The sequence below is a fragment of the Acanthochromis polyacanthus genome, chromosome 10 (genome assembly GCF_021347895.1).
Source record: "Acanthochromis polyacanthus isolate Apoly-LR-REF ecotype Palm Island chromosome 10, KAUST_Apoly_ChrSc, whole genome shotgun sequence".
Taxonomy (NCBI): domain Eukaryota; kingdom Metazoa; phylum Chordata; class Actinopteri; family Pomacentridae; genus Acanthochromis; species Acanthochromis polyacanthus.
Genome location: NC_067122.1, coordinates 8,104,145 through 8,127,369, shown reverse-complemented (window position 1 = coordinate 8,127,369; position 23,225 = coordinate 8,104,145). Strand labels below are relative to the sequence as shown.

At 38.1% G+C, this 23,225-nt stretch overlaps 1 protein-coding gene across 1 annotated transcript; it reads right to left on the bottom strand.

Moving 5' to 3' along the window:
- Window positions 1-242: 242 nt before the first annotated feature.
- On the bottom strand, window positions 243-21,285 carry anxa5a (annexin A5a). Its single transcript, XM_022207945.2, has 13 exons — window positions 21,184-21,285; window positions 21,027-21,047; window positions 18,235-18,319; window positions 15,894-15,988; window positions 14,178-14,291; window positions 11,024-11,114; window positions 8,762-8,841; window positions 8,343-8,393; window positions 6,941-7,034; window positions 5,384-5,479; window positions 5,106-5,164; window positions 3,610-3,732; window positions 243-1,148 (listed from the first exon to the last, which is right to left on the bottom strand). The coding sequence occupies exons 2-13, from the start codon at window positions 21,027-21,029 to the stop codon at window positions 1,089-1,091; spliced, it is 951 nt and encodes a 316-aa protein (XP_022063637.1). The 5' UTR covers window positions 21,030-21,047; window positions 21,184-21,285; the 3' UTR covers window positions 243-1,088.
- Window positions 21,286-23,225: the final 1,940 nt, after the last annotated feature.

Genomic DNA, 23,225 nt, shown 5'->3' with positions numbered 1-23,225 from the left:
GTATGGAGGGTTTCTGAACCACATGATCACATAGGCTCATTTTTTGACATGCATGGCTGTACGTGGTCATTAGGATAACTTTATTAATCCCAACACTAATCCTCATTTGCATAATTGTGTGAAGGCATTAGGTAAACAAGCTTGCTGCTCAAACTCCCTCACATATCCTTCGACCCTGGGTTTAGTTGTTAATAATCATCACATTGACACAGTCCATGCATCACACTGAAACAGAAAACAGAAAGTGTTTAAAGTGAAGGAATACTATTTAATTGTAAACATAGTGAAATTTATTTTTTTTAAATTGCAAACTTGATAGTAACAGTGTTTCTCTGCAGTCACAGGAGTCCAGTGCACAGTGTTCACTTTAAACTTTGCTGCCCCCCTGTGGTCCAGCTCCTGCATAGTCTAAAGCCATTTCTCATCTACTGACATAAGGACCCAATTTGTTTGACACCTGGCCCCTTCATGCAGAAAGACCTGGAGGCAATAGACGTCTTTATATGAGTCAACAAATGTCTAATAGCGTCCCATTACTTATTGGTCTCTGACAGCCGCATTTCAATTCAAGGCTGGATCAGCATCTCATTTGTAATTAATGAGAGCAGCAGGCTTGTCGACATCAGAGGTTTAATAATTTAGGAGCAGTATTGTATTTTCGAAGTTGCACTTGACACATGCTGTGAACACTGTTCACAAATGAGGTAAACAACAGCTAACAATGTGTGTAAGGCTTTGAATGTGTATTTATTTCATGATTTCAGATCGCATCGTTTAACATTAACATCTAAACCACATCTTCACTAAACACTGTATTCAAGCTGTTTGCTGCTAAATTTACGTCCGGCATTAAACAAAAACTGAATAACTTCTAAGTGAGCACGCCGTTACTGATATTTATGCTGCAGATACTGTCAGAAGTCAAAAAGACAGGCGGGTAATTCACACTAATCTTATCAACAGCACGCCAAAGTCAGAAAGAAGGAGTACAACTCTGGATCAATATCCTCATCCCATGTGTATAGCTTCATCTCGTGGCACCACAGTGACTCATCACTCAGTGCTGCTAAACACATCATAATGCAGCTTTAATCATTCCCACCACAGAGGTAGAGTAAAGCCTTCTGATAGTCTCCAGTTGTGTCCTCCTGCAAAAACAAAGCACACGTAATCCGTCTCATTCACATAAAAGAAGTCAAACTTGTAGATTCACTGTGTGCATGACAACTTTGACTGATTATATGCCAAATTACTCAGTCATTTCCACTGAATTCACGTTTGAATGGATGTTTTCTTTTTCTTTTCAATGACACCTGCATGTCATGAAGACACGTTACATGACATGTGGGAGGCTGCAGCTCGCCTGGCTGCATCTCCTGCCCCTCCTCTACACATGTCAAAGCGTCCTTGAGCAAAAACAATGAATCTCATATTACTCCCTTTTGGCGAAAGTGTCAAAGTACCAAAGTAATGTAATATAATAGTGCTCATCGTGAATCTCGACATCCTGGTGCTCCAGTCAATCACATGTCTGCAGGGTCTCTTAGCAAGCTCAACAAATGCTGCTAACATTTAGCTTATGTAAGTTAGAATTGTATATAAATGGTAGAAAGTGAAGTAAACATGGCAGACATGATACTTTATTTGATTATTTACTTTATTTAATAATTTATCCATCAAAGATTTCTCCCAGTACAACAGAGATGCAAATTTCAGCATACCACAGTGGAAACTTTCAGCCAGACAGCATGAATTCTCTCACTGAAGCAGACACTTAAATCTGTGGATTATTAGCTCCTTTGTATGATGTGCAGATTCCAATAAGATATGTTGAATATTCAGCTTTTTAAAAATGTAGTGAGCACACATTAAACACATTCATCTAAAAAAATCTACAAAACCTGAACAAAGAGCCAAGCTATCTGAATTGGCAGAAACTACCAGGTGTTACTGAGAATAATATATTTTAATCATTTATCTCTGCAAAATGTATGGACAGGAATATCAATATTAATGGCCATTGGAGACAAATTCTTTTTATTAGCTGAGCTCATGATTTTCTACACTCTGAAAATCATGTCCACGTGTTTAACTATAGCAAAGGCTGGTGACCAAAAAGGATTTTCTCTCTTACAGCTACAGCCATGGCCATAAGTTTGGACACAAGTACCATGACGCTTGTGAATCTTAGAAAATACCACAAAATTGTCACTTACAATATATAGCCATGGCCATAAGTTTGGACACAGCATGACTTATGTCTGTTTTGATGTCTATTACAGAACATAAGTATATTGTAAGTGACAATTTTGTGGTATTTTCTAAGATTCACAAGCGTCATGGTACTTGTGTCCAAACTTATGGCCATGGCTGTACATTTTATGTACTTTTAACTATTATTAAATATGTACTGTTCACATTCAGGCAGCATACTGGAGTTTTAGAGTTTCTGGTGACATTAGCAACACTGGCAGAAAGGTGTGGAGGCAGGAATTGGTGAGAACAGTAAATCATTTTAACAGCAGACATTTCGATTTAAAGGCAAGGCTGAGCAAAGTCACAAGTTTACGGCTTGCAACGGCATGTTCGTCTCATCATATGCCTGCTGGATATTTGAAAGATGAAAAAGTCTGCTCATTGACAAGCTAGCATCCCATCAGGTAAATGTAGGTGTAATTAGCTAGAACAGCTGACTTGGGCTGATGTGAGACATCTGTGATTGTTTTAAAGACGCTCGTGACGCCAACTCTAAGAAAAACAATTCTCTAAGCGATAATTACGACTGAAATGTTGAAGTTAACACTATTTACAAGTCAGATGTTGGTAATTATGACAACTCCTGTGTGACATAAACATGCCATTATCATTGCGAGAAAAGCACAGGTGTAACTGGAGCTCTGATCCGTTTGGAAGACAGTGAATCGTGTAAAATTTCAGCACTGTCGATATGCAGGCATGAAACGCAGTCATAATTAATGTCATCAATTACAGACAGTAGTGTGATTGACAAGTCAAAATATAAGCTGTTAGAATGGTCTATTCATAAAAAGTTCTGTGAAATGTAAATGAAAAGCATAAAATGTAAATTCTTTTCAAAAGCAGGGAAATTTAAGTAATAATTGCGATCATCGAGAAAAAAACGAACTCTGCTAAAACGGAAAAATAGCATTGGTTATCATACATTTTCCCACATTTATTGAAAGGCTGTTTCATAATGTGTTATTTATCTATTCAGTATTGGACATTTGGGAGTTCTGCAGGAGGATGGCAATAACTCTACACTGTAGGAACATCTGGGCTCGGGAGAATAGATTAATTCACTTCGGCTTGTGTGAAAAGCAGGGAAGCAGTCTCATCGCACTGAACAAGACATTTAAAGTAAACCACTAATCCCCTCTCCATCACTGCACAGACATGAGCAGTGTATAAGCAGCATAAACATGGTACACACAGCTGGCATTTTAAAGTCATGCAGAGGGATAGATGGGATGTTTCGCAGAACACCACAGGGAATTGTCTGCAGAAAATTACATTTTTAAACCTCAAAGGATTGGACTGTTAAGGACTTATCATAGTGAAATAAGAAAGCGTTGAGGAGCTTTGTGTTACCTGGATGGTGCTGTAGAGAGACACGCCATACATCTTTTTGTAGCTGGCTCTGATGTCCAACATGTCCACCTCAGACCTCGACACCATTATCCTCATCAGGGTGTCGTCATCAGTACCAGCTCGCTGATTATAAAAAACACAGTCAACAGCTGGACTTAATACTGTACGAAACACAATCCAGCTGCTTTCAACAAACCCATTTCTACTGGACTACAAATCTACTTATTATCCCTCAGATGCACGAGTGATTGGACCTTATACTCTTCTATAAGTGGGTCAAAAATGACCCGTATAAGAATCAGTCTGTTTTTATGCCATTTTTGTCATTTTAGTTACAAATAATCATCATCTGTATTATTGTTTGTATTGTATTTTTGTTCACACAAGAATGATTTCATGTTTGAAATATGTTTATTTTTCACAGTCTAACATATCTTTAACATTTTTGATAACTGAAAAAGAAGACTATTACATAAAACAGTAATAGAAGACATCCATGTTTGTTGACACTTTTCCACTCTTTTCCTACAGCTATTCCCCCAAGTTTGAGCACTGCATCACCTCTTTCATGACATTATCAGTGATAAAGAGCTTTGAGTAGTACTACAAATATTACAACTTCTTTAAAAGTATAAAAGTTAGCTTAAAAATTTAAATTGAATGATATCAAAATCTCATTACAAAGATATTGCAACAAAATGGCCTCACTGGGTCATTTTTGAACCACTTATGCATCTAAGGGTTAAAGGACAGTGCCAGGATTTTTGTATCATACAAACATTCCAGAAATGCTTGTATGATGCAAAAGTCAAGTCATTGTGAGACTTATTTGAGTTGCTGGTTGTAGCGTGATCAGTCTCAGTGAACACTTAATCTGCATTTAAAGGAATAGTTTGAAATTTTGTAAAATATGCTCATTTGCTCCTGTGCTGAGAGACAGCCCAAGTGAATTGCCTCCGCAGCTCTATCAAAACAGTACAACCATGGCTAAATGCCAAGAGAACTCAAAAAAATCTTTTATGTCGGTGTAGCAAAGTTAGAAAGCATCAGTCATGGTATATATATAAGAAAAAGAAAAAAGTATATAAAAAAAATTCCATGAATTTGTTTATTAGTTTTATTAAAAATGTGAAAATCTGGAATCAAGTTGTTGAACACTTTTCCAAGTAGCCGCAGGTGTTACTAATATTAGAAATAAAACAAAAGTGCACATCACAGATGAGTAGTTCGACGACTGTTTGAGAGTCAAGATACATTGGTTTCAGGGGCTGGAGGGTTAAAAAAAATGTGATTGTGAAAAGATTGTGTTTAATTCTTCTACCTGTTAGCCCCTCTTTCCACATCTTTTGCTAAACTAAGCCCACGAGCACCAGCTTGTACCCTTGTAAACCTCACTATACCACCATATTTGGTTTGCCTTGCAGTTTATATGCTTTATTTGAATGCTAAATAATGACTATGCTCTGTGATATAAGTGGAGGGACACTGGTACTTACCCTCATAGATTTATACAGACCCTCGGCAAAAAACTGTGGGACACTCCTGGCACATTTCACTGAAGAGGAAAATAAAACATGACAGGGTTCAGCATAAGACTGAACTGTTGTCACGTTAAGCTGACATTGGATGGACATTTATTTTTTCCTGCAAAGTATTATATTCTGCTGCAGTATATTCTAAAATGTATGACCAAAAAACAAGCCCAGAGGGAGCAAGATTTGATGTCACAATCTGCGATGACTAAAGTATCACTCTGATTAATCGAGGGTCTTACCAACAGCTACCAGCAAGTTCTCCAAATTCCCAGTGGTCTCGCCTTCAATGCTGTCCTCTATATCAGAGCCAGAGAGCTTCTTGTAGGCATCAAATACTACAGAGAGAAAAACAAGCAGAATGACACTTCGATGTTGTCGTAGGAGTGAAATAAAGCCTATTCAGCATGAAAAAGGTCGAGCCATTCTCATCATGAGTGTGTTTTCACTTCAGAGTAACTCACTGTGTCTGTTTTAGTGCTTAGACTATCTCTTTGTGTACAATATGAGTGTGTGGGTTGACTGTTTTGTGGTTTATTGCACTGTATTTTCTATTTATTGATCTAGAGGACACTTTATTAGGCTAAGTGCAAGAAAATGGAGTGTGACGGCAAAATTTTAAAACATATCAAATAAAATTGGTAGTATATGAAATAATACACAACAAATCAAGTATATTTTTATTAGATGGCATAAGTGAGGGGGGAGGCCCTTACAAGCAAAATATCAACCAGTTAACATATGGACAAACAAAAGCTTGTGTCTGAGGAGCTCTCTCAGTGGCCTGTTCGTGCCTAAAACATGCCAGTCCAATATGTTGTAAACAAGCTCTACTGGAATAAGACCCAGAGACAGGACATCCGAGAAAACTGAGGTCACCGCCATGTTACTGATCCGCTTCATGGCCACGTCGTTCAAAGACTGACCGTTGGAGCTAATGCAAAACAGACTGTCCTCACTAGAAAACGAATGACAGTCTTTGGGAAAAAACAGCTTCCTGACAAATGACAAATTGCAGTTCTGGGGGGAAATTAGTAGCTTAATATCTATGAGGTCTGAGGGGATGCTTGACTTGTAACAACAGAAATCACATTTTAAACTGGTTCCATTTAATTATGATGGCAATATTTTTCTTTCTTCAATGCTAACCCAGAATATAATTTCTCAGTTCTATCTTACAGCCTTTACTTTATTATTCATATTATTCTATTTAATTTCCCCCTGTGAAACATTTGCTGTACTATGTAAATAAAATTTTAAATCATAAAAGTAGTAGACCACATGCTTCTATGATCTCATATCTGGTTATTTCATAAGCAGTGACTAAATTTTGGAAGACACTGGCTAATGACATATTTTGTGGCTGATGCAGAAATCCGTGCAGCTTATCTAATGTCCACTCAGTTACTTGTATATTTGGGGGATCTTGTTGGCTGACATGCCTGGTTTTCTGCAGTTTGAGTCAGTCCATTTCATTTTTTAGTGAGGTGTGTGTGCAGTCGGCCAGCTGACAGTCTGACAAGCTTGAACAAGTTTCACCACATTCCCCTATGACCTCTCTTTGCAGGAAGCAATTTCTGTTGTTTATCACACCTTTCTAAACTCTAGTGCCCTCGGTGTTCTCATCTCGTGTCTCTGCGTTTTGTGTTGTTTACTATAGCAGACACATTTTGTGGCCTTGTCGGCGCGCTGTCTTCAACTTTCACATTTTTGATTTTACTATTAAAGTTAATTAACGCTATTGTTAGAGCATCACAACACTGAAAGGCACTGTCACACACAAACTCTTAAAAACTCACCTTTTCTGAGATGCTCTGCGCTCCTGTTGCCAAGAATTGTGATGAATTTTTCCTCATCTGTGCCAAACTTGCCCTCACCGGCAGCATACAAGTCCTGTGACGACAGAGCATGCAATTACATCCTCACTGATACGCACAGCAGCTGTGTGCTGACATCAATTGTTGCAGCAGCAGTCATAGCACGGATGTCGTGCAGTGTACTGTGCCAAACTGCACAAAAAAGTGCTCTTTTTCAATTTCATCAAGGAAATCACAGACTTTAGGTCCTTTCCTCTGCACCTGTAGGATAATTTTCTCATCCACTGCTGATATAAATAACGGCTGATCAAACAAAAAAAATACTAATATGTTCATGTAATCAGTTAATGATTTGCTTTTATGATTTACACATTGTTTATTTCTGCTAATCCACTTACTGAAGGATTTAATGCTGCAGCAGAGTCATGATAATATACTACGCAGTGAAACACATATAGGAGTAACTTATGCTGTGCTGGATCCCAATTCACAGCTCAATGTAATTACTGAGGGGTGCTTATTAAACTAGATGTTCTGTCCCCTAAGGATAATATCTTGTGATGAATTTATTCTCTTGACTCGCTCAGGGTTTACTCGACCTTTTGTTGCCCGGCACTTTGGAGAGCAGCCTCACAAATACGATCAATCTCCAACATATTGGCATTTGAAAGAAGGTGAAATTCAGATAAAAGGCCAGTGTAGTACATTTACCGTCTACTTATTTGGAAGGGTTTCTACAGCTACTTCAAAGTATATTTTGGCATTACTAATACTGTTGGAAACTATTACAATTACAAGTCATAGAATGTTTGTCTTTTTTTTTTTAAAAAAGCTACCAGATTGAATTGTGTCTAGAGGTGTCCGTACTTAGAGGTTAAATTATTTTTATTGTCACTAGCTCAGTATTCCTTGAAATCACATCCATATTAGATGATTGTTCATTCTCTAAAGCCCCTAATTTCCTCTAATTTCGCAGAATATCGACCAAAAAATATCACAGAAAGCACCAAAGACAGAGTTTGCTGCCAAAATCACAAAACACCTCTTCATCTTGCACAAAGATTAAAGTGTGGAAGAAATAGTCAGCCTTTTATTTGCCTCGACCACAATCCTTCACAAACTTTATTATAGCCTGGTTGTCTTGTGACAACTTCAGAAACATTTGCAATGACATAAAAAAAAAAGTTGTGTCATTTCAAGTTTTTCAGAAAGGTCTCATATTGACATTTTAAGCTGTTAACCATTATTATGAACAGAAATGGTTGATAACAAAAGGAGTGAATTATGATTCAAAATGTTATTCAAAGAAATTTGATGAAAAATCTAAAAAGCTGATCGAAGCCGAAATCGAGATCTTTCCATGGAGCATGCTGTTGCTTCTTACCTTAGCATCTTTCTCAATCTTTTCTTCATCTACTCCTTCCTCCCTGTTCCCCTTCACAGCCAGACAGAGGCAGAATGGTGGGGAGACAGACAGGTACAAAGCAAGAAAGACAGGTTGACAAACAGGAAGCAAAAGTAGGTCAGTGTGGATGGAAACACTGTGAGCTCAGAGTTTCTCTCAACCCAGGTAACCCCTAAAGAATACATTATCCGCTGAACGTCCCAGAACCATGAAGATTACTTTTCCGTCTGTAAACCAAAACACAGCCAAAAAACTAGCTGTAGAATAATGTGCCATCATCACCCTCTCCTTCTCAAACTCACACCTAAACCTCTCATGACTTTGTAATGGCATCACCAGAGGCTTCTCTCATTATCAGGAAAGGAAACACAAATCTTTCCAGCAGCATCCATCTCTACCTGCAGCAGGATCACCAGCATTTTCTGATAATGCCCTGAGGTGTCACCGCAGATATCTTTCTCCAGCTTGCCACCAAACTCTGGAGGAAAGAAGAGAAGAGGGGCAGAAGATTGCTTACGCTCACAACAGTCTCTAATGCTGCAATCAACCCCAGTGGGCTGTCCTGTGTTGTGCTGGAGGACCTCTGACAGGAGAGATTTGATTATTCAGCTAATGGATGCTGTGGTCTTCTCCTTTGTCCAGATCAAATAAACTGGCCTCTTTGCCTTGCGTCATTGTTGTCACATGCTATTACTGTTTGTTGCAGTGTGCAGCAGCCATGCAATGTTCATGCATTGTGATATATGTAAGGAAAGGCGTGCTGCTTTTATTACTCTTATGATAGAACATGTTGTAATGAAGACCAAAGGGTGCAGAACTATGCTGTAAACTGATATTGTACACTTGGGAAATAAATCTTAAACAATAGATATGAGAAATCTCTATGAAGGATGAAATAGATGTTGGACAGTGCCTACAAAAAGTATCTACATCCCATTGGAAGTTTTCCTTTTTATTGCTTTTCTCCAATGACTAATGGTAGGTATAATATGACATTTTGACCATCCATCCATTATCTGTAGACCGCTTAATCCTCATTAGGGTCACGGAGGGGCTGGAGCCTATTCCTGCTGAGTTAGGGTGAAGGCAGGGGACACCCTGGACGGGTCGCCAGTCCAAAGGTAGAGGGTAAAATGAAAGCAGCAAAGTCTAGGGAAATCCAGCAAGACAATGACTTAAAGGATACAGTCAAAGCTACACGGAAATAGTTTAAACACAACAAGGTGAATATTCTGACTAAGCCAGACTTTGATCTCATTTAAACTGAACTAGTTTAACTAGTTTTACTGCAATTTACTGTCAATATCAACATATACAGTGCTTTATCTTTAATATGATTGATTTTAAATCACTGTTTATTGACTTTTAAATTAACTGTGTCTATTTATAACTCTTGTTTTATTGTATTGTATTTCGTGTACAGCATCTTTGAGTTACTTGTAAAGCGTTTTATGAATAAAATGTACTATTATTATTATTATATCCAGCATTATCACAAGTTAAGGTCTAAAATAAAATTTATTAAAGAATATTAGGGGGCAACAGTGATGACAACTCCCTTATTTAATACCTTTTTTTGGTTGGTTATCATCCAGAACATCATGGTTCTGCTACTTTTAGCGCTCTTATTTGATAGCAGATAGTAGACAGTTGACAGGAAATGAGGGGAGAAAGACAGAGTGAGGAGGATGCAATACACTCCAACCTGTGATGTTGCCGTTACACAGACAGTGCCCACCAGAACCAATGATGCTTAGAATTAACTTTATAATAAGGAGTGGCCCACTGGTGGGTTGGCCATTACACACTCATGCTGTGCAGCCAAACCTGGACCCAAAAAGTTAACAATGTGCTGGATGTCTATCAAATGTATACATTTTAGATTGAAAAAATACACTGTGCCTGCTTCTGAAGGGGAAGATGGACCGTAGAGCTAAAATATAAATCATTTATCAGTGGAGAAAAAGGCAGCTCAGTAAGTCAGAACAAGAGCTACATCTAAACCATGTTCTAGCAGTAAGGGATTATTTTCATGTACAAAAAAAATACTTCAGAGATTAAATCAATGACTGAAGAGGTATTTCAGTATTTTAACAAAATTAGCATACTGTGTCACATGGTATTCGTCTCGGTGGAAAGACAAATGCTGTGACAAAAACTAGAAAGCTTCATTTCTACTATTGTTTATTAGCTTGAGCTTTACACAGAGAGGAGATTTCATCTAAGGTATACAAATAACCAAAATTCTTCAAATGTAAGAAAAGACAAGGTAGTTTTAAATCAAATCAAGCTACAAGCTAATCTACAAGTAAATTTATTCTCTCGATTTCACCAACCAAATCATAAATATAATCTCTAAATCACTGCACGGACACAACATAACCAAACCTTCACCACAGGAGCATCAAATCAAAGGCTTCATTTTTTAAAAGTGATTTGTGCCAGCATCAGATCAGAGATACCCCTGTCAGGGTAATTCAAAGCAATTGTTTATTTGATTATGTTTCTGGTGCTGGCAGTATATTGCAGCCCGATCTCACGAGGATTCGTGAAACTGTCACGTAAATTTTTGTTTCGGCTTCGTGCGCACCAACACCATATTGTTATATTCACAGCACCCATGTTTATCTGTCTGTGTCTTTGTCAGCCGAGTACGTCACCTTTCTTGTACACTTTAATGATGTCTTTAATCTGCTCGCCAGTCCTGGAGGCCAGGATCTCAATCAGCACTTCATCATCAGTTCCGGCTCCCTGGGATCCAAACACAATATATGGATGAGCTCAAAGTGACACAGCATGGACCTTTGTTCTCAAAGTAATGTCATCTTTTATTATTTTGCCCTTTTTTAAAGAGCAATGTTGGTGATTAAAGAAAACAAAAGCTTAGAAAATGCTTAAAGAAAACGGTAGAAATAGCTGAACGAACTAAGAAGCATAAATTGTGAGCACAGCACAGTCAAGAGGCATGCAATTAGAGAATGAACGGGTTGACTGTGAAAGAAAATTATCCTTGAGGTTTTCTTGTCTTTGCTGCAACTAACCTCGCAGACAAAACCGTCTGAGATACCAAACTATTGGCTGAGTCGGTGTGATGGAAAGGTTGAGGCCGCGTCCTAAATGCTTTGCCTTCACTTTGACTGAGCATTTCATTTGCACTAGTGATTCAAATGTAAATGTGTTTAAAGAATAACGAAAGAAAAAAAGTTAATAGAACATCTAAGTGTCTAGTGAATGTATTTTCCTTAGGCAAGTTGTTTGAAACCTTGTGAGATTTCAGTGTGTCGAAAAAAGGAGCAGAAATAAAATGTGTGAATTGTCTATTAAACAAACAATACATCAAATTTGATCTGAAGGGTTAAACCTATAACACAATGTTGCTGCATTACTATCTCTCGGGTGTTTAGATGATACATTAAACGAGGAAAATCAGTGCCATTAATGCCAGCTATTCAAAAATAATAGTACGTGGTTGTATCTCCAGAGTAGCTCTAATGACAAGCCAGCTGCAACCTCTGACCTTTAATTGATTTGAAGCAGATAGAGAGTCAGAAGGCCAACCAATTAAAAAAATAACACCACATTATGCAGAACTTGTACACTATCAAACACTTGGACTACATGTGGGTTCCAGCAGGTTGTTTCATTCTTTTTATAGCAAACACAGCAGGAAGAATCAAATGTAAATCCGACCCTCAGCAGGCACAATGGCAATTCTGACTAACTGTGGCAACAAAAAAAGCAGCCATGACAAGGCCAGGAAGCTTTATGCAGAAGTCTGTGACAAAATGGCACAATGAATCTTTTGTGCATCAAATTAATTGTTTTGTGTCCTTTCCTTTGCTCTCAGTTTTCAACACGTCTTTGTCATGGGCACACTGTCGAAAGCTAATGGGAGCTGTTGAACGCTGAGGAAATAATGAGGAACAGAAGAGCTCTGCAACAAGCTGTCAGACTCACTGCCAGCTATATGATCGCTTCATGATGTTGTGGTTGCTATAGTGCCAGCAAGTGCCACATAAGAGTTAAAGAGTAGGCCTTTGACAGACCAGAACAATTTCTGATCCACCTCGGTGCACTAAAATGACCAGCTGATGACAATAAAAGATTTCCTTAAAGGCATTCTCGTATGTATCAGTATAAAACAAGAATGGTCGTGCTATACTTCCACTAAAGGAGAAGAGAATGTTAATATGAATGAATTCAGATGCATCACAGCTAGAAGATCCCCAGTTCGCTTCCTGGCCTGGGCCTGGGATTTTTCTGCATGTAGTTTTTATGTTCTCCCTGTACATATGTGGGTTTTCTCCGGGTACTCTGGCTTCCTCAGACCGTCCAAAAAACATGCTGAGGTTAATTGGTAACTCTAAATTGTCCATAGGTGTGAATGTGAGTGTGATTGTTTTTTGTTTTTTAAGGGAAAAACCAAAAAAGGAAATGATCCCAGCTGGAAACTATAGAAACAGGAAGAACTGTTCAGTTTTCACCTTTCTCCATTAGAAAACCAAAGCAAATCTAAACTTAAAATCACGATATGTTATGAAAAACACTCTCATCTGGAAATTTGCTAAAACTATAACACCTGTAATGCTCTCCTTTGTGCAATAAGGAAGCCACTGGTAGTTGTGCTCTATAACTCTAATAATCTGGAACTTTATGGCTGAACTGTGTTGAACTGCAGACTGTGTTCACACAGAGCAGATAGGCATGGAAGCTAGTGATAGCGGAGTGGAGTGAAAATCCCACAATGATCAAACCAGCTGTCTTCATTTCACCACAGTGTCTGATGGTCTGATGTTCTGCTAGCGAGCTCAACAGTTAAAGTGTCTAGCAAAGTGATACTTATATGATTACTGTAAGAACAAGCAGCTGAACATGAGCTGAATGTAACAGTGAGCTAGCTTATCTCAGGGAGGTTTAGCTCCTGTTAAATTGCTGTTATTGTTGTAAATATTAAACCAAATATCAGAACAACTTACATTTATTTTTGAAACACAATTAAGTCTCTGTGTCACCTTCTGATCTGTTTCTTTCTTTACTCGACCATCCATCTATCATGCTATGAGGAAGCACACCTTTTGGGGGAACTCAAAGACAAAACAAAGTCCAGGAAAAATCCAACATTTGCAAACTGCTAAATTTTATATCCTCTACAGCTATTAGGCTTAATGGTACAACTGAAAACATATTGTAGTCATTGAATGAATTATAAAGACTAAGAATTATAAAAATGCATATGTATATTGTTGAAGACGAATGTGGTGAAGTTGAACACGGATAAGTTAATATTTCAGGGCTAAGCACCAGACAGCCTTTGTCCAATTTAATCCCTTCTTTAATCCTACTTTCACTTTTCTTTGAATTTAATAATAAGCTCTATTGAGTTGTAAAGGCTAGCTAGGAAAAGTGTCAGGTTTTATTGTAGATAAACCACTTGAACATCGTTTAAACGGCATAAATCGGCATGTAATAGGTCTGTAAGGTGGCAAACATTTCCACATGTCAGTCAGGATTATTAATGGTTAAGTCCCATTCATGTAGGCTAAGAGGGCCCAGGTATTGTGTGTGCTGTCTTATTAGCGAGGCCTAAAGAGCAAGGAGCTTTAATCACTATTATTGGTCTTCACACGTGGTTTTAGAGCTATGACAAGTTGAAATGTGTGTCATGAGAAAGGTTTGTCACTCAGATGTGTAATGTTGTACAAAAACACCACATTATAATAAAATAAAACATCAAAGGTGGGTTTCAACACATTTGTATATGAGACCTACAATCTGGATTCAGTGCAGCATCTGCAGAAAGTGTCATTTAGTTACCTTGAGAGCCTTGTGCAGCTTAGAGGCATCATATGAGACAGGCGGGGTCATCAAGGCCACAATCAGACTCTCAAAAAGGCCACCGAGTTCAGATTTCAGTGCACTGACTAAGTCCTGCGGTCAGACGATGATTAATGGTGAGAGGAGCAAAAACAATAATGACTGTATTTTTATAGAACTTAACTAGGCTTTAAATGCATTCACATCTATACTGGACACAAACAAACCATCCATCATAACAGCAGAATGACAGATAAAATACAGCATGTACCTTTCCTGTTTGAGTATATGTGTGCATTTGTGTATACAACCCCCCAGCAACATTCAGTCTACTGTGCTCAGCTAATGCGCTTGTATAGTGAGAAGTCCCATCATCTCATTAGCTCAGGGAAACCTTTAACATGAAAATGTTATTTCAAGATGCCAAAATTCATCTTTCTTTGTACGTAGCAATCATCAGTAAAATTAATTTCCCATAAAGATTGGTTAAAAGACGGACTATATAACATCTTGCAATTTCGAAAGAAAGCGCAAGAGTTTTGCCTAAAGATATTTTTTGCAAAAGAGCACTTTAAGGCAACGACAACATTTCATAACACGCTACAGAAGTGCAGTGAAAGCAAAGAGGCTCATTCACCGGCTCATTTTGAAAAAAACGCTGTAATATTCAGTGATATTCCAGGAGCTACTCTGTGATTTTCCCCATGTACCTTTTTTTTTTCTCTCAAGCTGCTTAATTTATTTATACTCAAGGTAGCAATTACCTTTGCCGGAATACGTTTCAATAAACTCCACAGAAACCAAATTAACTTGCTGTTTTCAATCCACAGGTGGTCATAAAACAACCCGACAGTGTGATTGAACAGTGAGAGCATGAGTGCGTAAAATGCCCATGTCCTATAAAACTAAGTGCACTGTTCTTTGGTCCATGGAGGCGGCAGAGAATCAGTCTCTCTGTGACTTCTGTAGAGATTTTTTCCCTGAATGATTGTTGAATGTTGACACCACATGTCAGCTCTCTCTGTGATTCTTAATGACAAAATAATTTGATGTTTGGATCACTTTTTGGCATTAAAGCTTGTAGTGGAGACACCCAGTGGTGAAAAGAGCAGTCAATATCTTTACTTAATAATCCCCCAATATAAAACATTATTAGGAAAACATAGGCTCAGAAGTACAATCAGTAAATTCTACTTGCATGTACATGTATTTAAATGTGAGGCGTACTGCTCTCAGAAGGAGTATTTCCTCCTGAATCTGCTGATCAGTCATGAAAGTTAAATGTTTGCTATAGCTGAACTTATTTTAAAAAGCTTCTACCACCTATGAAACTCACTGACTTTCTTCAAAAAAGTAAAAAAAAAAAATCTAATGAGTGCAAAAGGTTTTTGGGATTTTGCCATTTCCATTAACTTTTTCCAATGCGATACTTCAAAATGTGCATAAAAATACGTTATACGTACAAAATACGAAAAACGTGGATAGTGTATACATTTTTCTGCCCTCATATTAAACTTGCATGATGGTGATTAATGTTTGCCAAGACTACAATTCTTCGCTCAATTAGGCTCAAACTGTGTATTTGTGATTGACATTGATCCATGTGTGTTGCTGGATCAGTCTGGTTCATGACAGTGAGTGAGGAGAACAGTTTCCGTCCACCCACTGGTGAGACTGTCATTAGCTGTCTGCTTCATTCCCAGCGGCTCACCCCACCTTTCCGTACGCCTTCTTGTACGCTGCCTTAATTTGCTGCCGTTGATCGTTGCTGCGTGCCGTCAGAAGCATGAGGATTGTGTCTTCATCCGTACCTGGACCAAAAGTCAATTCATCTTTAATTAGCTTAGGGAGAATCACCCTGTGAGATTTACACAAACACGCCCTGCACACATCATTTAGAACATGGATAAAGACCGAATAAATCTGCTTTTCATTTCAAATCTGTAAACAAATAGTTAAAAAAGTCTGGCTCTGTTTGTACAACATCTCACCACGCTCAGCAAAACCTCACTGAAAAAAAGTGACATTTTGCAATATACTCCTAACCCAAATAAAGAGTCAGCTCCTGAGAGCAGCAGATTATAAAGGACTGGCGAGGATGATGATCTCATGATCGATTGCTAAAGCACAAAAGAGAAAAGAGCTCAGATGAACAAAGCCTGTGGTCTTTTCACTGAGGGATCAAATGTTAAATGAGTCTCAGGTAATTATGGCACAAAGCCCCGCTGATCGGCAATGACAGCTCTGAGTACAGAAAGAGGTGCACACAGGCCATCACTTCTCTCCTACCTTTTACTTTAACTTACTCACTAAATTAGGTGGATAGTTCCTCCTAACTGTGGGAATAATAAACTGACAAGGAGTAAAAGCAGGAGATAAAAGGGAGAAACGCTGCTTACTGAGGCGATTAAACCATCCAGAACTTAAGATGAATATCTGTCAGCCAAGACACGCACTGTGTAGCACAAGATGATTATATCGTTAAAATATTATTCTACCTTCACAAATGTCTACCTAAAGGTGGAAGAAGCCACCTTTAGGTAGGCCTAGAAAACATATAAGAAATATCAACATTTTACACAGTTTTGTTTTGGTTGTTTTGGATGATATTGAGGTCACTATAACATGCAATTTTATCATCTTCAAAACACTTTGGAGCCCTCAACTTTTTGAAATTGTGTTCATTTTTCCTGGGGTCAAACTGACCCTGAACATAATACATGTTACTGTTCTTGAGAACAGAAGTTGCTGTTTATTCCAAATGTTATAGATAACAAAAATATGTACCTTGAAATAATATAAAGCCATTAAAACACCCAAAAATATCTCTCTCTACAATTTTAGGTCAGTCAGTGAGAATTTATTGTGATTTGCAAATCTCTCCATAGTCAAGGGTTCTGGATGTATAGGTGGAGTGGGTGGGGGGTTGTTTTATTGAAAGGGTTACTTAAGTAGTCAACAAAAAGACATACAATATCTGACACATGGACCCGGGGAACAATTTAATTACAACAATTTTATGGAGATTTAAATTGCTGATCCCAAGGATAAAAGATGTCCGTAAATCTGACAGCAATAGGAGCGCTAAAAAGTTTAATAACATTGTACATGCTTTGAGAGAATATTATAGAACCTTGGCAGAAATATTTCACTGATAAACTCATTTATCAACATTGGATGCAACTTTTCAGATATATTGATTAAACTGTTACGAGGAACAAAATGTAATCCAGGTGCCTTCTAAACATACTTTCACTTTCATACCAGTTTGTCTCCAGAAGACAGGGTTTGTGTTAAATGAAGGACTGCAGTGAAATCAGCATTACAGTAAAATTTGTGCCGTTTGTTTTTTACTTGACCTAAAATATGCGACTTTCCTTATTTCAGTCGTACCTCTAACTGTATCATGACATTACCACTAAGCATATATACACAAAAGCGACTACCCATTCAAGACTGTCCACTCTGTCTTCACACTGTGGAAATGAGAGTTTCTATGTTTGGTCGTGGTGCAGTAGGTGTTCATTACTGTGGCGTTTTCGTGGAAATGACATCTCACTGGAAAGTTCTGCTGTGAAGCTCAAGTTTGGAATTTGGCGATACTCACTTTCTCCACTAATTAGTATAAATTCAGCGGGAAAATGTAATTATTCCTATGTGCCAGAGGACAGCACAAGTTGTTTCAAAAAGCAAATAGTTTCCCTGGCATCTGTGTTGACTTGTATGCTTTATTGTCAGATTGAATGTAGAGAGCTGTAAAACAAGCTCATTATGTGTTTTACAAAGACTCATGACACATAAACAAGACATAAACGCAGCGAAGTGACTGTTGGGGGCGCTGAGGAGTCAATATATGAAATGTAACAATGTATTGAAATGAGCCATCTTGAAGTTTTGGGAAACTCGAGCATCTCGCAGCCATGTGCGCACAGAGAGAAGATTGTCAAGATACATTCTTCTGCAGAATGTGGAGTATTATAAGTCATAGTCGACAAGTGGTTTTAGTAGGAAACGTGTGCAGAGATTGCAGAGAAACACTCAGCTTATGGAAACTGACCGATTCCTTTCATGGCCTTGTGTAGAACTTCAGCATCGTGTTTGCCGTTGAAGTTGACGTAAGGTCTAACGCTGCCTCTGTATGCCTGGAAAAGACAACAGATAAATATTAATAACATTTTAACAAACAAGTGTGCATGTGTTGATACACTCAGTGCCTATTTTATATTATGGTCGCTATTTCTTCTTGACCACAGCTACATGAAACTAACACAAACTGTTCTATTACACCATTCTCTCTGCACTTAATACACTTAAATTGCAAATTGATTCCTAATTTCAAAGTAAATTAGCGGCAAGATCCACTTAAATTAAATCCAATTCCAGCTCAGTATTTAGATCTAAATGTTTTTTCAAGCAACCCCCCCACTCTGCTAGAAGTGAAATTCCTGCAGAAATCTTTGGTTTAAGGGAAAATAAACATTTTAAGCTGCAAATGACGGTTGGTATAGCATACTACAGGATGCTATCAAAACTTATCACGACTCACATTGGTTTAAATAATGCATATCCAAAATGATGGGCACCACTGTGAATCCTTTCAATGTGCTAAACCGTGTCTGATTGCTGCTTTTGTGCTGCGATCAATTTAACAAATGTGTTTTTTCTCACTTGGATGTGCTCAGACTGTTCTCCAGAGAAAATGTCATTTGTAGAAAAAGCAATAAAACATACACCTGCCTTAGCTGCAGCCTTGTGCAGCCTTGTGCAGCCTTGTGCAGTCGTGGGGGTGGGGTGGGGGGGGCCTCTCAGTCAAGGCTTTCTTTTTATCATTTATTTTGCTGGCCATCTGCTTTCACACACAGAACAGCTTCTTTGTTACAGTTTGAGTAACAAAGTGTTCACGCCTTGAAGTGCCCATGCAACGGACACAGTCGTGGTCCTGTCTGCATGAAATCGGCTGAATTTGGCACCCCAGTCTCTCTTCAATGACATTACACCTTATTCTAAAGTAAAATCAGTCAATAGTTGTTTTAAATTCAACTTTTATTGGGCATTTTTTTGCCTTTTATCACGACATTAGGTATGACTCTTCAACAAAGATGCTATTGTTAGCTAGCAAGTGCCAAACCGGCTAATTTTATGGCTATAAAGAGGCAACATTGGCTATTTGGTCTACCACTTCTTGTCAAAACTGACATATTTTTACAGTTCTCTGATACGTTTTTGTGAAATTTTGTATAAATGTTCATGGCTTCCCAAGGATGCATTGACACGTGGAGCTAACTGATAACTTGAGACCATTCCTGTAAGGTAGCAATTGGTTAATCACTAAATGGCCACACCTTGCTTTAATGTTTATTTTCTTCTAAATTGGACCATAATTTACAAGATGAACACCATGTAAGCTTGAAGAAGAATTTAAACCACAGACTCCTTAAGGAAATATTTACCAAGGCAGCAAATCAAGGGCTAGATAGCATCATTTTCTTATTGATTTCTATACAATTGGACTTGTTTTTGCAACCAGAGGCGTCGCTCCCTGCTGGTTGTTTGAAATAATTCAGGTTTTGGCTTCAGTTTTCAGTCCTACATCCGTCCTTTATATACAATCGATGGGAGAACTCCTTGCTTTTCATCTAACACCACCAGCAAGTCAAAGGCCACTAAAATATCTCCATGTATAGAAAAATTGTTCGTTGACACCATAAAATTAACAGCATCAGTCCAGAAGGAGGTGTTTTGACAGCTAATAGATGGATTGATATTCACGATTGAATCATGTTAATATATTGATAAAGCAATTCAGTGTATTTAGTGCTAATTAGCAATTGCTACATTGCTGACGTTAAATTGTGATGGCAAACATGGTAAACACAATATTTGCTAACATTAGCATGACAAAAATGCTACAATCACAGAATTTCGATGTGAAAATCTCCTAATGTCGATGATTCCTCTATTATTTCTACATTGGGCATCAGGTTGTTTTGACTCTAAATGTCACTGAAGTCTTTTAGATACTCACAAATCAGTTGTTAAGTAAGGGGATCTGGCTAGATTATCATAAATATGAGGTTTTGGCTGTTGTTCAATCAAAGTCACTGTCAGTCTCATTAAGTTGTATTTAAGTTATTTCACTCTACTAACTTCACTAAGCATACAGCACACGACAGACCTTCCTTTTCAGTCAAGTGCCATCAGGGAGCAATGTCTTCTAAATGCCCTTTGATGAAATTGTAACCCAGTGGGGATAGAATAGACACAGGTACCTGCAGTTTCCATGCACATATGGTAATACAATATGGCACAAATTAGACCACTGCCATCAACTGAAACTGAGTTTTTCCATCTACGTATCCTCATCAGACAGTCTGAAGTCTCTCAACAAGCCAAAGGGGATAAAATCAAATCAAGGATATCAAATGAAGCTGCCTCTTCTCTTTTTCGTGCCAATGTGAGTATACTGCACAAGGCATACTAATGTTTTACTAATGAGTGCATCTTTGTGGGAAGTCCTTTCAGTGAAACGAGGGTCAGCTATGAGGATTCAGTTCAATTTATAGGAGAAAGAAAATGTAAGTTTCCATGCATATCAGACACTGGGGATATGATGTGTTTTGTTGAAAACTGATCATGCAGAGCCAGAGAGACAGTGACTTCAAAAAGCACTGACCTTTCAAGAGCCAAGGGAAGCTTCATTACACAAACAAACAGGTTACTTCTGGAGCCGTGACTCAAACACACCGCTCCTAATTTCAGCTATTTTGAGGAAAACATTGAGGAGTTCTTGTTTTCATATTTCGAGGGTATTTAATTTAAGAGAAAATTTGAAAAAATTAAAACACTTACCATCCCTTTTGCTGATGTGAACTGAAAGAAAATTGAACAGATTAAAAATACGAATTAAAACAGGCCTTGTTAGCATGTAAATGACAGAATTTTTTTTTAACAACTAGCAGTATCAGTGCTGAGAAATTGTGATATATTGACAAGTTTCTGGTCTTACCAACAGGTACGTGGCTTCTTCTCTTCACAAGTGATCTGTGGCTCAGGTAAGCTCTTTATTTTCTGTCCTTTAAAACTCCTCCTCACAAGGGAAAGCTGACAAGATGCACTTCCTCATCCGCAGCCAGTGTTGCCTTTCACCCGCTGTCTGTCAAACAGTCACACAGAAGATCATGACCTAATGCATCCGGTAGCCTTCAGGTGGCCTTCAAATGACGAGAAACGTAAAAACATCTCTATAATCAGGCATCTCCAGGGTCCAAAGAGCTGTTTTTACTAAGACACTATGATCTTGACCAGCAATGCTTGTTTACATATTCAGTTATACTCAATAAAACATTTTTGTATAAAGGTTAACAGTCTTTCTCCACTAGTTTTTGATTAGTTTTATTATAACTCAGGATCAAACTATTGGAAGCATTGACTGTACGTACAAAAAAAATCAATAAATAAAAAGAAATCCAAAGGGCAGCACCCCAGGGGTATACACATTCAGTTGTTGTTGTTTTTTTTGTTTTAAAAATCTGCTAGCATTCGATCTGCTTATGAGTAAATGTGTTTTCCACTACACATTTATTCCTTAAATGCTTGTTCAGCAAAACATATTTCAGCCTCATCAATGGTCTAAGCAGTATTCAGCAACACCACATTGTAAATATATAAAAGTCCAGCACTAAAAATATTATTTACAAAAAGCCTTTTGGGCTAAATACATAAAAAGCATACATTTTAACCTCTTGTAATGTAAAGTAATGCAGAAAACTTGTGATTATATGTAATTTTAATCGATCTAATAATGCTCTTAGGTAGATGAGGTGATGGTAAAATTCTAGATTTTATATACTTTGGCAATTATAAGAATGCATCATCTATTAAAAGTTCAAACATCCGAACTTCTCAAGTAACCACAAATGCTGTGAAATAGTATAAAGTGGGTGCAATGGTACCTCACTCATGTACTTCAGTATATTGCCTTATTAAATGTACTTTGCCGCTTGCCACCCTCCAGCTTGAATGGCATTATGTTAGCAAATGTCTTGAGGTAATTAATAACATACATCCATAACTAATTCAGTGTCGAGAATCAATGCCTGAGCGAGGCTGTCGTTGTTTTAAATAATAAATAATTCTGGAATTAAACTTAATACAACATGTAATTTTAACTTGGTGCAGCTCCTCACTTGCCCTCCCTATGATTTCCTTTATGTTCATGTTGAATTTTAACATGTTCGTCTGCGGTAAACAAGCACGACACAGACAGGAGATGCTTGATGCCTGGTAGGAGTGAAGCGATCAGCAGAGCGAAGCGCCAAGGTGCAGCTCACATATCATCATTGCTGTCTTCCTCCCTGCGAGCCTTAATTAAAGTGAGCACTTGTGAGAAGATGAGAGTGTGAACGCCATCTCAGAGGTGATCCAGTTACGGACGCTCGCCGTTTCATTTCACATCCTCCCAGACTGACACGAAGACAATTTCCTTGATTCGCAAATAAACAAGCACACAAGCAGCTAATAACAAGCAAATCAGATTAAATGGATTTTTTTTTTCATGTAATTGAGAAATCCTCAAGTCACTAGCATCAGACCTGTGCAAACTGAATGGACTAATCTGTGCTGTAGATTTTTAATATCTCAAAACTGATCTAAGCTACAAGAATTTGATTAAGCTTCATTTGAAACATTGTGGTAATTAGCGTAATTCCTTCACCCTGACAAATGTCTTGTCTTTTCATCCAAACACAATATGCACTTACATATACCAGCTACAACATTAAAACCATCCAACCATGCATTATCTTTACACAGACTAATCCTCATGAGGGTCACTGTGGGGCTGGAGTCTATCCCAGCTGACTTAGGGTGAAGGCAGGGGACACCTGGACAGGTCACCAGTCTACCACAGGGCTACACTTCTGTGACCCTAATGATGATTAAGCGATGTAAAGAAAATGGATTGGATGGACTGTGGGAAGAAGCCTGAGAAAACCCACACGTGCACAGGGAGAACATACAAACTATATGCAGAAAAAAGTGCTAACCACC

Excerpts from the sequence above, each read along its gene's own strand:
- anxa5a (XM_022207945.2), bottom strand. Across the intron at positions 15,989-18,234 it reads CAAGGCCATGAAAGGAATCG|GTACGGATGAAGACACAATC; the intron begins GTCAGTTTCCAT and ends CTTTTGGTCCAG. Across the intron at positions 5,480-6,940 it reads CGCAGAGCATCTCAGAAAAG|TATTTGATGCCTACAAGAAG; the intron begins GTGAGTTTTTAA and ends TTCTCTCTGTAG.